This window comes from Amphiura filiformis, chromosome 19, assembly GCF_039555335.1.
Source record: "Amphiura filiformis chromosome 19, Afil_fr2py, whole genome shotgun sequence".
In the NCBI taxonomy this organism is placed as follows: Eukaryota; Metazoa; Echinodermata; class Ophiuroidea; order Amphilepidida; family Amphiuridae; genus Amphiura; species Amphiura filiformis.
The window spans coordinates 34722845-34738611 of record NC_092646.1 but is presented as its reverse complement, the minus strand read 5'-3'; the positions used below and the strand labels follow the sequence as shown (position 1 = coordinate 34738611).

Below are 15767 nucleotides of genomic sequence, written 5' to 3'. Positions count from 1 at the left end.
TTATTGTCAAGTTCAATTTAAAATTGCGAGTGCAATATTAGTTCATGTCATAGCATATTATTCTTCATACCTAGTACCTGCATGCATAAACAAACTTGAAGGCATAATGCGTAGTTAATACCATTGTCTGACTTGCACTAATGCGTGAAGTAGGTATCCACAGCAAAAAGTCAAAGTTAGACAAAATTGGGCGCCAGAGGTGCTCTCAGTCAATAAAACCACTACTGAATGGTATTTTGCCCCGGTCTCGTTCTGGGCCTGTGCATTCTGAGCTTTCGTACATGTATCTTGTCGTCAATCAAGGTCAATACAACCCATTGGATTACTAGTGGTTATACAAGGTTACGTTGCAGCATACCAGCGAAGATTGGAAACTTTAGCCAATCAGCAATATAATGGGGCAAGGAAAGAGTAATGGGGATAATGGAGGCAGCGTTTTTGTCCTCCTATGCATCCTGGTTCTTATTGTCGGGATTGTAGCAGCGGCTGGAATGGTAATGGCAGTATTGAATTATAACAGAGGCGGGGACGCACCTATCAATATCAGCGTAGATGGCACGGGTGGTGGTCCAGCAGACAGTCCAAAAGATTACAATGGAGGTAATGTTAAGGGTATACGATGTATTGTTGGTCGAAGCAGCAACAAAAAATGTAGTTCACAGCATCTTGCGAATGGTAGTGAGCTTTAGCAAAAATTGCATTGCTCAATTCACAGCGAGCGTATAGAAGAATTCAAATATCTCAGATATACTTTTGTAGGTCCTGTGGTTCTTGAGTTATGTTGTAAAGAGGGCTGAAACAACAACACTAATTTATAAAACGTACATTTCTCATTAACAACAATAAATTAAGCAGGTTTTCAAAGTATATGATTTGTAGAATGACCTTTTGCAAAACACCAAAGTGTTATTTTTCAATAATATATTGATTCAGATAATGAAAATCGATTTTTTTTGGCTGCTTCGACCAACAATACCTCGTATAACCTTAAATGCGTATAAAGAATGGGTAATCTAAACCGCTCTTGTTTTTTCTCTTTCTTGGTTTGGTCTTAAACCAGTTTTGACCAACTATATTTTACCCTGTATAAGCGTTCATGTTGGTAGGAAACTCTCTATCAATTCTATACTTTGCATATCGTCGCTGTAATGGCAAAGCCTTGTTTCTCAAAAAGTGACATGTTCAGGAGGCAAAAAAGCATTACTCTATTGAAATTTTAGCACCAATGACTGCCTTCTTTTGTCAAGAAACGATGTTTTGCGCTTTGCCACAGTCATGACTATAATGACTCCAAACACAAAGAAAGACACAAAAATCTTGAAAATGGAGTTTCATGGGTTTGAGTTTTGGAGATACAAGGTTTGTGCACAATACTTTAAATAAACATTCCTTTCGCTATTGGCTGAAATTTGTCGTGACAAAACCTCGTAACTACGTATTAGGCCCTATATTTTAGCTTATCCTTGTTATATTAGATACGCGGTTTTGTCACTTAAATTTTGAAAGTAAGGTGACTGTGTGTTTGTTGTCGCAGATAGAGGCTTGCTATCTACAAAATCAGTACAAAATCTCAAGTTCACCGAAAAGTGACATACGAGTTTTAACATTACAGCGACGATATATTTCTGTGTGATCTTTGGGATATTGATTGAATGAGTGTAAAATGAATTCTGTTACAATTAGTGGTAGATCATTTCATATTTTGATATCCTATTCAGCGAAAATTTTCAACAACAATAACCCATCAATATTGGTAAATATTTTAATTGTAAATGTCACAATTTCTTTTGAACTTTGCAGTTAGGAAAATCCCTGCGTGCTTGAATGAGTGAATGATTATGCAGGTGTGTCGAAGTGAAGATATTTCCTGTTATATTTAAAGTACAACGGGTCAACCTTTGGCTGTACAAAATATTCTGAATAATTATAGGAAAAGTTTAAAATGTGCTACTCTCCTCGGTGAATGCACACTACAACCCAATTCATCTCAAAGTCCATTTGTTAATAAGGATTCGCAAAAGTTACCAATTTTAATGTGAACCTTGTTGTGAGCTTAATTAAATAATAATTAATGTCTTAGATTGGCATAGTGAGTTAATTTGACTGTGACTCGATTTGTCAATAATTTTGAATGTTCTAAACATGATTATTTTCATACCATGATAACAGGGTTTAAATAAGACTGGTAACGTTTGTAACGTCCAAAAGAAATGAGCTATTCCATTTGAAATCCATAACCCCCATGGAAGACTGGAAGACACAGCCTTAAGTTTCCAAACGGGGGATGTAGACTTCAAATGGAGTCACCTATTCAGGTAATGCAATTGGCAATACATACTCCCTGTGTGAAATATTAAGCCCTATTCTTCCATAGGGGATGTAAGGATTCCAAATAGAATAGCCCAATGGCCCTATTTGAGACCTGATATACATATACAAGGTGTATCACAAAAATTGTTACGAATGAATTCGACTGAAAAAAGTGATGTCGAAAACATTTTAATTGGCATTGTACGTGTTTGTTTTGTTTTAAAGAGACAGTCAATTTACCAGAGGTCTCAAGTTGAGAGTAACGCCATGTTGGATTTCGAAGTGGCAGATTCAATCGCGCGCTAACCTAATCCCACGGGGTGTATACGCACACGTAGATAGCGATTTGTCCGTACGATGGCGACGCAACCGCATAAACGCGCTGATTCAAGTCTGCCACTACCAAATCATAGTCCAGTACTTATACATTGAGCCATAGGCTTTTTAAGAGGTATTGATAACACCACACTAGGTATTGGGAAAAGTGAACCAACTAAGAATTCTCTACTGAATGTACATCACCATATCTTTGGATGCAGATGCTTTAGTGGGGGTTAAAGAAGGTCTTAGTCTTAGAATTATGGATACTTTTGTGCCTCCATAACTGCTAAATTGTTGGTCCAAAGTATATAAAAGTAACATATTTAGATTGGCAACATTTGCAGAATACATCTGCGACGTCAATGTTTGTCAAAATACTTTTAAAGAAAATTTTAAAAAAATCGTTTTTGACCAAATAATTATTGGACAACATAACAAAATAATTCTTCATTAAATTATTATAATTTTTCAACAAATAGATATAAATATTATATGAACGTATTTTTATTAAAGTTGGACATTTTTCAACCGTTTTTTTAACACAAGATTGGTTCCTATATATTTATATTTAGTTTCTGAAAATTAATAATAACAAAAACAAATTCTGAAAAATGATAAATTCGAAACTTTGATGTCACAGGTGGATTTGTCAAATGCTTGCCATTCTTACTTTAGACCAACAATTCAGCAGTTACGAGACCCCAAAGTTTTCAGAAATAGGGTTTACTATCCTACATCCAAAGATATGGTGACGTACATTCAGTAGAGTAATCTTGGTTGGCCCTCTTGTCCCTATGACTACGCGTGGTGTTATCAATACCTCTTGAACTGCCTATGGCTCAATGTATAGATATTGGACTATGTGAATCTTTGTATGCCCTACCACCTCTAGTAAATTGACCGTCTCTTTAAAATAAAAGATTTTGATCACACAGAAACAAATCCTGACACAGCCGACAGCGTGACGTAAGGCTACCAATCGCAATAGATGAATACAATTTTTTAATAGATCGCCCTGCACTACAACGTTTACGCGGTAATGCATTGAACCATAGATGTCAAAGAAATGCTAATCACTCACACCCGTAAGCTTGGTATCTTTGCAAAGAGCGGTATTATATGTGACCCCTCAGCACAACTGAGCCCGGATGTCGCCAGTGCCACTATTGAGATATACTCCATTGAACTTAACAATAAACAATAGGAAACAAAGGATTTATTGACTGTTTTATTGATTTTCACTACTTAAATGTCAAGTACTATAGACATGATATACATCATTTTAAAGCTAATTTCAAGCAGAATATTTTGGTTGAATATCTCAAAAATGATGATTGGCGACTTCCGGCTCAGTTGTGCTGAGGGGTCACATATTCAATCTATGATTGCAGATATACAGAAGTGATGAGTGCAACCTGCTTGTAGTGCAGGGCGATCTATTACAAAAACTGTTTTAATTTATTGCTATTGTAGTTAATCCGATTATTACGTCACTTCTGGAGCGAATACACACCGCCAATAAGAACGTTTTCGACATCACCTTTTTCAGTTTCTATAATTTCAGGGTTAATCACAACGTTTAATAAGATGAGATGAAAACCATTGTGTGAAAACAAAGAGAGCTCTTAGCTTTTTGTAACTTTGTCTTAGGATTGTAACATTTTTCGGGATACACGCTGTACAACAACTGTGAGCTTACTGGAAATATTTTGAGCTTAACATTTTCATAAACACTAGGGTTAAATTGTCTCTTTGTCGAACTTTGACTCAATGAGGCGATCCTAATGACTTTTTTAAATGAAGCAAACTAAAAAATTCATTGAATCGTCGCATATGCAGTGAATTAAATTTTACCATTGTTATTTTAAGGTTCATGTACTTCTGATTGTGGTGGACGAGGATCATCAGTACATGACGTCCATTACGATACACGGATATGGAGCATACAAGCTAGTGGGGATGGCTACAGGAGGGTATCTTACATGTATGTACATTATCCATTATCTTTTTTTTAATATTACAGGCACTATATCAATGATTTGCTGAATCAGAAAATCTAATATAAAAAGTCCAATATCCGACGATGTTTGCATTCTAATAAAAAAATTAAAAAAAAACAATGGTGATACCTTTGGGTTATCTTAAAACTGTATTGTACAGAAAAATAACAAGCATAAATATAAATTTAATTTCACTTCAATCTAGAACAAAACGTATATCTTCACATAACAAAGAGGTCAAAAATCGAGGGAGATTTATCCAGAAGCTGATCCTACAAATGGCAAATATCGCTTGGCTTTCGCAGGATCATTGAGATTACCTTTAAATAACTCCATTAGAACAACATGACAAAATTGTGTCTGTACCATTTTCTACCCTGATGTAAATGTGACGGCAGTGCACATTTCATTGAGCGCAGCTTCAAATAGCCGCACAGATGCGCGAGCATAACAGCTGCCTCGACGCGTTGACGTCACTGCCGGCACATGAGGGTGAAAATGGCATAGCTTGGAGACATGTTTTTGATAGACATGTGATAATTTAGCGTCTTGACGCAAGTCGCTTGATATATCATATATATTTCAGGGAGATATGAAATTGCCTAAAGACACATCTTGGTGAATACATGGCTTGTTAAAACATCAACATGTGTCTTTTTTTAAACAGGACATGAAGTAAGAAAACGTGTCTTCAAATAGTGCGTGTTCTCAAGCAAGGCACCATCTTTGTACTGTACTGTGAATTGAATATGATTTACATTCGTTTACCATATTTCCCGGCAATGTTGATTTTGTTTCTTCGATATGACCAAGTGTTTTCCTTTTATCTGCTTCAGCGATCGGAAAAATCGAGTGTTGAAAGGCTACCTTACCGATGTCGTGAATGCAGGTTAGACATATGTTCGATAAGTTGTTGATCAATTTTTAAATTATAATTTAATTATTTTGAAAATGAAACATCATAGGAATAATCCCCTTCCAGAGATATTATATGGATAAGATAAATGTGATTACTTCATATTTGGATAGATAATGAGAACCACTTACTAGGTATATCATATTGATCCACGGCCACCCGTACATAGTTGGGTCCCTCACTCGGAGCCATTCGAGGTAAACTGGGCTGTGGCTACAGTTGGAACGTGCTTTGATGACCACTTAATATACAGTGCACAACTTATAAGTTCCCCCTAATACTTTTTTAAATAAGTCAAAATATATTTTACAAAATGTAAAAATGTAAAAAAATGTATAGCCCTATTTGTTTTACATAATGTGGACCAATTTATAGCGTCACACGTCATTGCATTTAGTCCCAATGGTTAATTTTGTAAGAAAAGAGACCGTTTTAAAAGTGGCACCTGAGTCCATAGCAGTCAGGTTTTCTTTAACAAACACATGAATTACCTGTCCTACTGTATTGTTTGAGAGCTGACTTCTATGGACTCTATGGCCACTTTTATCACTGTTTAAAACGGTCTCTTTTTTACATAATGAACCATTGTGACTGAACGCAATGACGTATGACGCTATAATTTGGTCCATATGTGCAGAGAAGATGTGAGGAAAAGGAGATAGATCCAGCTATCCTCAAACAAAATATGTGTGCTGCCGCTCATTCAAAAGTAATCACGCTATTCAGGTTTAACAATAAAATACAACAAAGGGGTTCGAACCCATGATGGGTGTGATACACAAGTTGCTGCTTACTAGTTTTAGGGAAAGGTCAGTGTCTGTATATCATCATACTATGCATGCAGACCCTAACATCCCGTTATATTTCAAATAAAATATGACCGAAGTTCCATGGCAAATTATAATTTCTGACGCTTGTTGACTCTTTCAACCTCTACGATTTATGATACAGACTATTTTCAATTATCAAAATATCTTTATTAGGTTTGCAGGAAATGACAGGAAAATACATAAAACAGTACAATAAACATGATCAACAATCCTAAAATACTCTCCCTAAATAATTAATATAATGTTCCAAAATGGGCGGATTTTGTGGGAATTTTTACAAAACTACATTTCTTTCTTGTAGTATCCACGTGTGGTATCCCATCAGAGCAACAGCTACTTAACACACACGTGTCATATTTTCAAGGAATCTTCTATAGAAACATTGGAAATATTTCCAATTCTGGAGTGAAAATTAATCAACCGTGGTCGGCAACACACATCACATCAACATGATCAAAGGCTACTTTCAAGTAGATGTGTAACTACTTGAGAATAAAGGACTATGAATAGGTGCGACAGGATTACCTACGGGATTATCTCAAGGATATAATTCTGTTCTCCTCCTTTTCTTACATCTTCTCTGATATGTGTCAAACAAATAAGACTACTAATATCTTTTTCCACGTTTGCATTTTGTCAAATATTTTTCGATTTATCTTAAAAAGTATTTAGGGTGGAACTTATAAGTTGTGAACCCTATAATTTTTAGCCATTAAAACGACTCGGCTTCTTTGCACATTTTGAATACGTCACAAAAACATATACAATACCCTATGGAATAACAAATGAATGACGTATAAAATGGGCTGCTTATTATTTTCTTGTGTCCTTTTCTCTTCCTTTACAGTATGTCAAATTGCCGGTAAGAACTGTGAACTGGTAAATGCCGAATGGCCCACCTGTTGGAATAATGGTTTTCCTCAGCAAGGCCTTCTTGGACGTTGGTTTGACGCCTGTTCATGTGAGTCTAGTTATTGAATGTAGTCATTGACGAGTTTGAGTTTAGAGGGCGAGTGAATTGGTTATTTCAGTTGAATTCCAAACACCCCCTTCTCCCAAACAGGGGTTGTAGATTTCAAATGGAGTCACCCATTCAGGTACCCATTTGAAAGTTACCTTCCCTGTGTAGGAGTCTAAAGTCATCTCTTCCATATGGGGTTGTGGATTTCAACTGGAATAGCCCAATATGCTAAAGCGGATGAGTCCCTGGCACTATCATGATTGCAGTTCACTCGATAGATTGCTTGTGACGTCATCCACATAGCCCATTCACTACGGTTCTAAACCTAAATACTCGATGTTGTCCTGTGCTATCCAGTTTTGCAACTTACCCCACGGTTGTTTGATAGCATGTAAAAATACGTCATTTTAAAGAAAAGTTGAACACTGATGGCGCTATTTATCTTAAATCGTGTTTTCAACTTTATAAGGGGTAGACAGTGGTGTAAAGAAAAAGAGTAACAAATAGCAACGACATTTTTACTTATTTTTACTTATTATATTATTTGGCTAAATTAAATTCAAGATATATGTAAATATCGCCCTCAATTTGCACACAAATATACAGTTTATAGAAATATCACCAGAAACCGAAAATCTATGTTAAAAAGAGCTGGAAATATAATGTATATATAAGTGTGATAGTTATTGTATTGTCCAGATCTAGAATATTGAACATTATATGATGTTTTGTAAGAAAATTTAATAAATGATTCGATCAAACAACCGTGACCCAGCTTTTGGATTAAAAAATAAATGTAATAATTAAAAAAAAACCATTCAGACAATTGATATAAATAAAACTACCCCGATATCTGACAATATTTTATTTTCACAGTGTGGGGTACCTCATTGGACAGACTTAGGAGCTACGATTTCAGTGCGCCATTTACACCAACTGCCGCACCGGTGCTCTTAACACTTCCGGGTAACCCTACGAACTTTGACCCCAACAATCTAAGTGGTGCGAGAATTGGTTTCTTGGGAGGATGGTGGTCAGACAGGTTTTGTCTTTTGTATAGTTCGGTGAGTTTGGGCTGTTATTATTTGTATCGGTGTTTTTTGGTTTTTTTTGGCTTTTTGTTTGTTTATTTGGAGTGATTCTTCATTCTTCAAACGTAAATAACGAAGATGTTATTCTAATGATTGATATGCCTTGATTATTTTCAATTCTTTTCGGCACCAAAGTTGCCAGAACTGGTCCGTAAAATTCATATCTAAAACATTTTATATTATACTGTAAAAATGCGAATTATAATTAAATATATTTTCGGTAATTAATTTGTAAAATTACAATTTTTTATTTTTGTTTACATTTTAGTAAACCATTTTGCAATAAAATAATCTTCCCGATAGGTCAAAGTTCAGTTATACCAAATTTGGCCAAAACCGTCCCAAATGCATTAGGAATTTAATGCCGGTATCTCATATAAAATACTGTCTTTTCTTGCATTCAATAGGATTTCGACATTGCCGACGATCGGATATTTGAATATTACAGTGCAGACGAACTGCTGGAGGCGTTAAGCGACAGGGATGTAAGTACAATCTACTTGACAGACAACCGGTGTTGTTTAATGGTTTACAGAAAGATGTGAGGCTGTAGTGGTCAGCGACAACCTGTAAAGTGTGGTATGCTGCAGATTGTTTATCAACGTCTAGGCATTGTGCCTGTGCGTAGCGCACTGCAAATCACTGCGCTATTGTTATTTCAATGCCGTAGAATTCTATCTGCAAACATACCGGAAAACCTCGTCTACAAGCATATTTTTTTTTTATGAATGCTAAATTAATACGATACATGCGTAAATATGTCATTACAATAGATTGGTCTTACAATAATACTTGTTTGTATATGCTTGGATCTGCCGTTTGTTTGCTCAAACTCCATAATGGCGCCTGGATTAATTTAGCTTTCATCAGAAGCACTATATGCTTGTAGACGAGGTTTTACGGTATATGATGCTAAATGGGATTTTTTTGGGGGGGTACGAAAGAGGCGAATGGCAGACGCCCTCCACAAAAACGTTCTTTCGAGTTTGGACAACTATCAGTAGTGTAGCCAGCGGTGGGTCCGGTGGGGCAGAGTGCAAAATGAAGGAGAAAATCGGGAAGGCATGGAAATGAAAAAGCGGCAAGGATAACGTTTCCCTCCACATCTCACCCCGATTATTAATAATAATTATTATTATTTATTATTATTATTATTATTATTATTATTATTATTATTATTATTATTATTATTATTATTATTATTATCATTATTATTATTATTATTATTATTATTATTATTATTATTATTATTATTATTATTATTATTATTATTATTATTATTATTACAGGTAGATGCCATTTTTGTCAGCAATGAACTACCATTTGCTCAAGATGGCTCTTTGTACGTCGCCGAAGCATTGCCGCCATGCCTACAAGGAGGTAATATACATGTAATCATATTGATGTGAAATAGTATGTGTTTGCTTCCTTGCTTATCTGGTTTTTCGGTATGAAAACACATGCACTCATGACCTTACCGGCCATGTCACATGATTGAAGAACCAACATACGATATAGTGAAAATTCGTGACTTATCTCTAGTTCGAAGGGTCGCTAGTCCGAAAACCAAATTAAGTTCGTTAATCCGAAGGTTCTCTAGTCCGAATATAGAATAAAGGTTAGGGTTTGGGTTAGGGTTAGGGTAAGTGTTAGTGTTAGGGTTATAGGGTTAGGGTTAGCGAGCCTTATTCTATATTCGGACTAGAGAACCTTATTTATTATTCGGACTAGCAATCCTTTTTCAGAATTAGGACTAGCGAATGGTAAATTACGTGATCGAACTTGTGAACCTTTGGACTAAGGAGCCTTCGGACTAGAGAACCTTCGGACTAGAGCATTGTCACCTAAAAATAAGAACACGTGGCTGCGTTCCAAACAGTTGAATATTCATTTTGCATTTACATTTCTAGACCTTCATATTGCCAAACTACATCCTTCGTCCTAACTTTCGAACTTCCAGAGTAGTAACAAGTTGGGAAGTTACTCAAGTTAGGAATTTAAGACATGACTACCTAACTTCCTAATCTCGAGACTTCCCGACTTCCTAACTTCCTATATCCGATACATCAACACGGGAAGTTAATGGGACGGCAATCCCGTGTTCCTACTTCCCGACTTCTGAATAATCAACTCAGGAAGTTAGGAACTCGGGCACTCGTGATGAAATTTTAGCGGCTGTGTCCGGTGTACAATGTGTGCATGGCACATAGGAAGTCGGGAAATTTTGTGACATAAGGTTTTGGTTTTGTCTAATTTAATGAAGAACATCTAGATGTTTAGGAATTTCCCGAGTTCACGGGTTCATGACTTGTAACTAACATCTGTTAATTATTTTCTTTATTTCTAAAGTGTCGACGTCGAACTCGTGTCCTAACTTCCCAACTTCCTGAGTTGTAAATTTCTCCAGTAGATTCGTACTTTGAAGATTCTTGGGAGTAACCCCAGGGGAGTGACCACTGACCATCATATGAAATTTGAGTCTATTCCTATCCTTCCCAGTCACTGAATAGACATTGATTTGGTTGTTTATCTGTGTTTTATTAATTTCTTCATTAATCTATTATTAGGTGATGCCATGATGACACGCAAGGATTCACTATTCAATGATTGGTGGGATCCAGCCTTTGATAAACTCGTCAACTCAAGAACCTACCGTGAGATATGCAATGACATAGACGACCCTGCGGTACATGGTAAGCAGACCTGTGCTTTATTTACTATTGCATGATTGCGTGAGGCAATTTTGTTTTAAATGTCATATAGACTAGTCGGGGTTTTGGAAAATGGGCATGGATAAACCACTAATGTCCCATTTGTGTAAAAGCGGTATCTTTTAAAGTCAATTTTGGTATGCTGAATCTAAACATTGAGGATACCAAAAATGATTCATAATCATATGTTTTACAAACTGACCGCCAAAATCATTAAAGTTTTGCACACTTTAATTATTTTGGCAGCCATTTGGTTTTTATGCCAATTAGAAGGTCAAAACATTAAAATTATTTATGATATACATGATTTTTGGATTCAGCATACCCAAATTAATTTCAAAAGACATAGATACCGCTTTCACCAAAACAATGCACCCAATACTTCTATTTCTCAAAAATCCGAATGTAGTCTAAATAAAAAACGGCTCAAATTACTGTAATCATAAACATGAATAGCTATGAATTATGTGAAATATTTAAAGCATTTATTATTTCCTCCCCTCCCTTTCTTTTTATCATCTTACAGGAAACGTACCAGGAAGATCAGCCAGTGATATATGTGTTAATCTCTAGTCAATTCGCTCTGCCTTCCTAAGCAGTAAGCCTATGCTTCGACTATGATAAATACGTATTTATAAATACGCACGTGACCCATGGGCACGACATACGAACACCAGTAAGCATGAGCAAATCCTCATGCCATTGAAAAGGATAGGAACTCTCTAGATAAATATCATCAAATTTAAGTATTAACTGAATAGCAAAAGTATTGCACATGAGGATTTCGAATTTGTTATCAAAAACAATATTTTGAAAGTATTTGCCGACGGGAAAAATATTTATCGACAAAAACGTTTACAATATAATAATCACACAAAGTTGAACAAAATAGACCATTTTGCTGCACTGTAATCTCATGTTGGCCTTTGTATTCAAATGTAGATGACGACCACCCACTATGTAGAAGGTCACTTCGAGACTTACTCTCTACAAGCTGTTATGGCAGCGCGGAGGTAGTCGAGTGCGTATTTATAAATACGTATTTATAAATATAGAAGTCGAAGCATACTGCTAAGTAAATAAGCAGTATAGCTATAAATAAATAGCATAGCATGTACGGTCTTTCGACTTCCGAAGAACGGTTTTATAATAACAACAAATATCAGGTACAGCCTTTTTACTTGGAAGCAGTGGCGTAGCCAGGACTTTTGCAGAGTGCTGCAAAGGAGCAAAGCAACTTTCAAGACCGAACAATTTAACGAAAATGGGCAAGAATGGGCTAAAATACACACACAAAAACTTACAAATTTTAAATATCAGGGCTGTTAACATCCCACGTGGGGCTAAGAGGAATATGACAAGATTTTCACAGGGGGCAGATGTCCCCCATGACCACCCCCTTGGCTACACCATGGCTTGGAATAAAGGGTTTTTCGAATTATTCAGCTGCTGAGGTACAATATTAAGTAAATAACACAACCAGGGGCGTAGCCAGGGGAAGCCGGGGGATTCTTCCCCCGCACCCCCACACCCCCACACCCACACATTCATTCATTCATTCATTCATTCATTTTCACAGAAATTTTTCAGGGATAAAATGGGGACGGGTGAGAGTAAAGTGACTAAAAACGGGACAAAAATGCCCCCCCCCCCCCCCCCCCACCCGTACTAAATCCTGGCTACGCAACAGGACACAACAGATATACTAAAAGGAATAGAACCTATAACTTGCGGGTAATTATTTAAACAAATTGCATATTTTTATTTTTATAGTTTACACTTGGCATGATATGGTGCTACCTTTAAGTACTTTTCAATATTCCAAGATATATTTTTGATATAGAATAATTGTATTTTTGATACGATATATCCCTTGGTAAGATTTCAAATGGTAATGTTATCACATTATAATTTTGAGAAATACAACAATAATTTTGTGATTCAATTTCACAATTATTCAAGTGCTATATGAAAAAGAGGTAATTATTCAAGTGCTATAAAAGAAGAGGTAATGGGATTTTCAGGACAAAATGTATTTTTATTTTAATGACTAATCCTACTTTAAGATTTATTATTTAGTAGCTAGTTAATTACTTTGGTAATTTGGGCTGTTCCAGTTGAAATCCCTACACCCCCTATGGAAGACATGACCATATAGTCTACCCGCACATAGGGAGTGTGAATTTCAAATTGGATTACCTGAATGAGTGACTCCATTTGAAATCCATACTCCCTGTATGGGAGATTAAGGTTATATCTTTCATAGGGGGTGTCTAGGTTTCAACTAGAATAGCCATCACACCAACACACAGTTTAATAATAAAGGGAATAATAATAAATGGATTAATTATTGTCGTCTTTCTCATTCTTTTGCGTATAATATCGCAAATATTGTTATGTGTGCAATCTGTTTGTTTTTCCATCATATTTTTCACGATAATCTATGGTATATTTAAAGCCCATAATGTAGGATTTCGGCCAACATTTAATTTTGTTGTTCTTTACCAAATAGTATTACAAAATATTAGTAACAACTGTCAAGGAAATTTTCTGATCATGTTAAGGGCAGAGTAATGGGAGAGAACATGGACCTTTTCGAGCTTCATTATTTCTGAATTGTATGTCCAAAGTATATAAAACTATACATTTTTGGAAAGGAAATGAGTCAAGGAATCCCATGGTGACGTCAGATTTGTTCAAAAATCTCAAGTTTTTGAAAAAATCACAAAAATTCACTTTTTTACCCCAATTTTTTGTGACAACTTAGAAAAAAATCCGTTCGGAGTAAAAAAAATTCAGTTAGCTTTTCATGAAGAAGAGACATGAACTTAGGGAAGGTTTTTTTTATTTTTTTTAAATTCGTCTCTTTTTTCGAAATATTGAAAAAAAAACGTGAAAAAAGCCATTTTGTCACATTATTAAGCTAAAAATTGCACATAATGGTGTATATTTTTGTTTAAAACAAATATTTTGAAAAAATGAAAAAACCTTCCCTAGACTTTGATGTACTCTAAAGGATAGTGCAAAAAGTTTACCCTTTGCTTGCATATTTTTCGAGTTATCTTGTCACAAAAATCGCGCAATATTGTCACAAGTGAACTCTGAGAAATCGACGTATTAGTAAAAAGATGTCAAAATTATGCACAAAACGTCCTTAAATTTTAAAACGGTAAGACTTTCACACTTGTAAAAGCTGTATCTGGTGCATGGTCTAAATATGCATCTTTTTGCACCAATGAATCTATAATCTCTGCTTTCAGTGCGCCAAAATTCAAAATAATTAAAAAAATCTAAGTGGCATTTTGACTGCAAATTTTTGTTTTGTTTACACCACATTTGCTGGCGTTAACAACATACCGAATGCGCCTTGACTGCGTTGGACATACGCGCAGAGTTGCGCCGCGTCACACGACGCGAATCGCGCGCGTAATCACAATATTTCGCATTCGCGCATTTCTTACTCATTATTTCCCGCCAATTTACTAAGCTGTCTTGAGCCATGTGACTTTTTAGAGTTGAAAAGAGTGAAAGAAATCAAGCAAAAAGACGAATAAATATTAGCAAGTTGTATTTTATCAGTTTCAAGTGAAAGAATACATCTTAGTGTTGATAAATATCAAAAAATCTCAAATTCGGTCGTGGACGAATGTGTCTTCCATTACTCTGGCCTTAAGGGCTGGGGTATGAACGTTTGGACAGTATTTATTTTGGGACATTAGAGCACATCAGACATATCGAATTGCATTCTGAATACGAAGAATGTCATTCTGATATCAAATAATTTTGAATTTTGAAATTCGCAATTTAATACACATTTTATGGCAAATCATTAAAATTGATATTTTTGATATTTAACAGTACTTGAAGTAAACTTTATAAATCTGATGATTTATACTTAAAGTGTATGTAGGTGGGTTGAAAATTCAATTGAAAATTTTGACCTTTCGTATTGAAGATATGGATTTTTTTCCCAAAACCCCCAAAAAAATTAGGTCTTTTTGGAAAAAAATCCATATCTTCAATATGAAAGGTCAAAATTTTCAATTGACTGTCGGCTTTTCCTCCCTGCTACATACACTTTAAGAATATATCATTAGATTTATATAATTTACTTCGAGGACTGTTATATATCAAAATTCGGAAAATATCAAATTTTTATAATTTGTCATAAAATTTGTATTATATTGTGATTTTCAAAAATGAAAATTATTTGATATCAGAAAGACATGCTTCGTATTCAGAATACAATTCGATAGGTCTGAGGTGCTCTCATGTGCCACAAAAAATACTATCGAAACGCAATAAACGCTCATTTTAGATCCCTTAAGCCGAAATAATGACATAAAATGAAAGAAAGTCACTGTTGGGAATTGACGAATAAAACCGGGGATCCCCGGTTTAATTATAAAAGCTCTTAGTATTTACATTGGGTATTAAAATCATGCTAAACGTTGAAATTCGAGAAAAATTTAGGGCGTCGCTGAGGAAGTAATAACACATTATGGCTTTGATTATATAGCTCGATGCCTGCAAAACTGGTTGGAAATTCGGATATTCAACATGCAATTAAAATACGACCTTTAATTTCATTTCATTTCCACCCGTCTAAATTTCAAACATTTCATGG

At 35.4% G+C, this 15767-nt stretch overlaps 1 protein-coding gene across 1 annotated transcript; it reads left to right on the top strand.

Annotated features, from left to right (window-relative positions):
• The first annotated feature begins 208 nt into the window (after positions 1-208).
• On the top strand, positions 209-12686 carry LOC140141213 (uncharacterized). The gene is made up of 9 exons (XM_072163012.1): positions 209-600; positions 4501-4615; positions 5468-5520; positions 7225-7338; positions 8215-8402; positions 8837-8914; positions 9719-9809; positions 10997-11122; positions 11667-12686. The coding sequence occupies exons 1-9, from the start codon at positions 396-398 to the stop codon at positions 11711-11713; spliced, it is 1017 nt and encodes a 338-aa protein (XP_072019113.1). The 5' UTR covers positions 209-395; the 3' UTR covers positions 11714-12686.
• The last annotated feature ends 3081 nt before the right edge of the window (positions 12687-15767 follow it).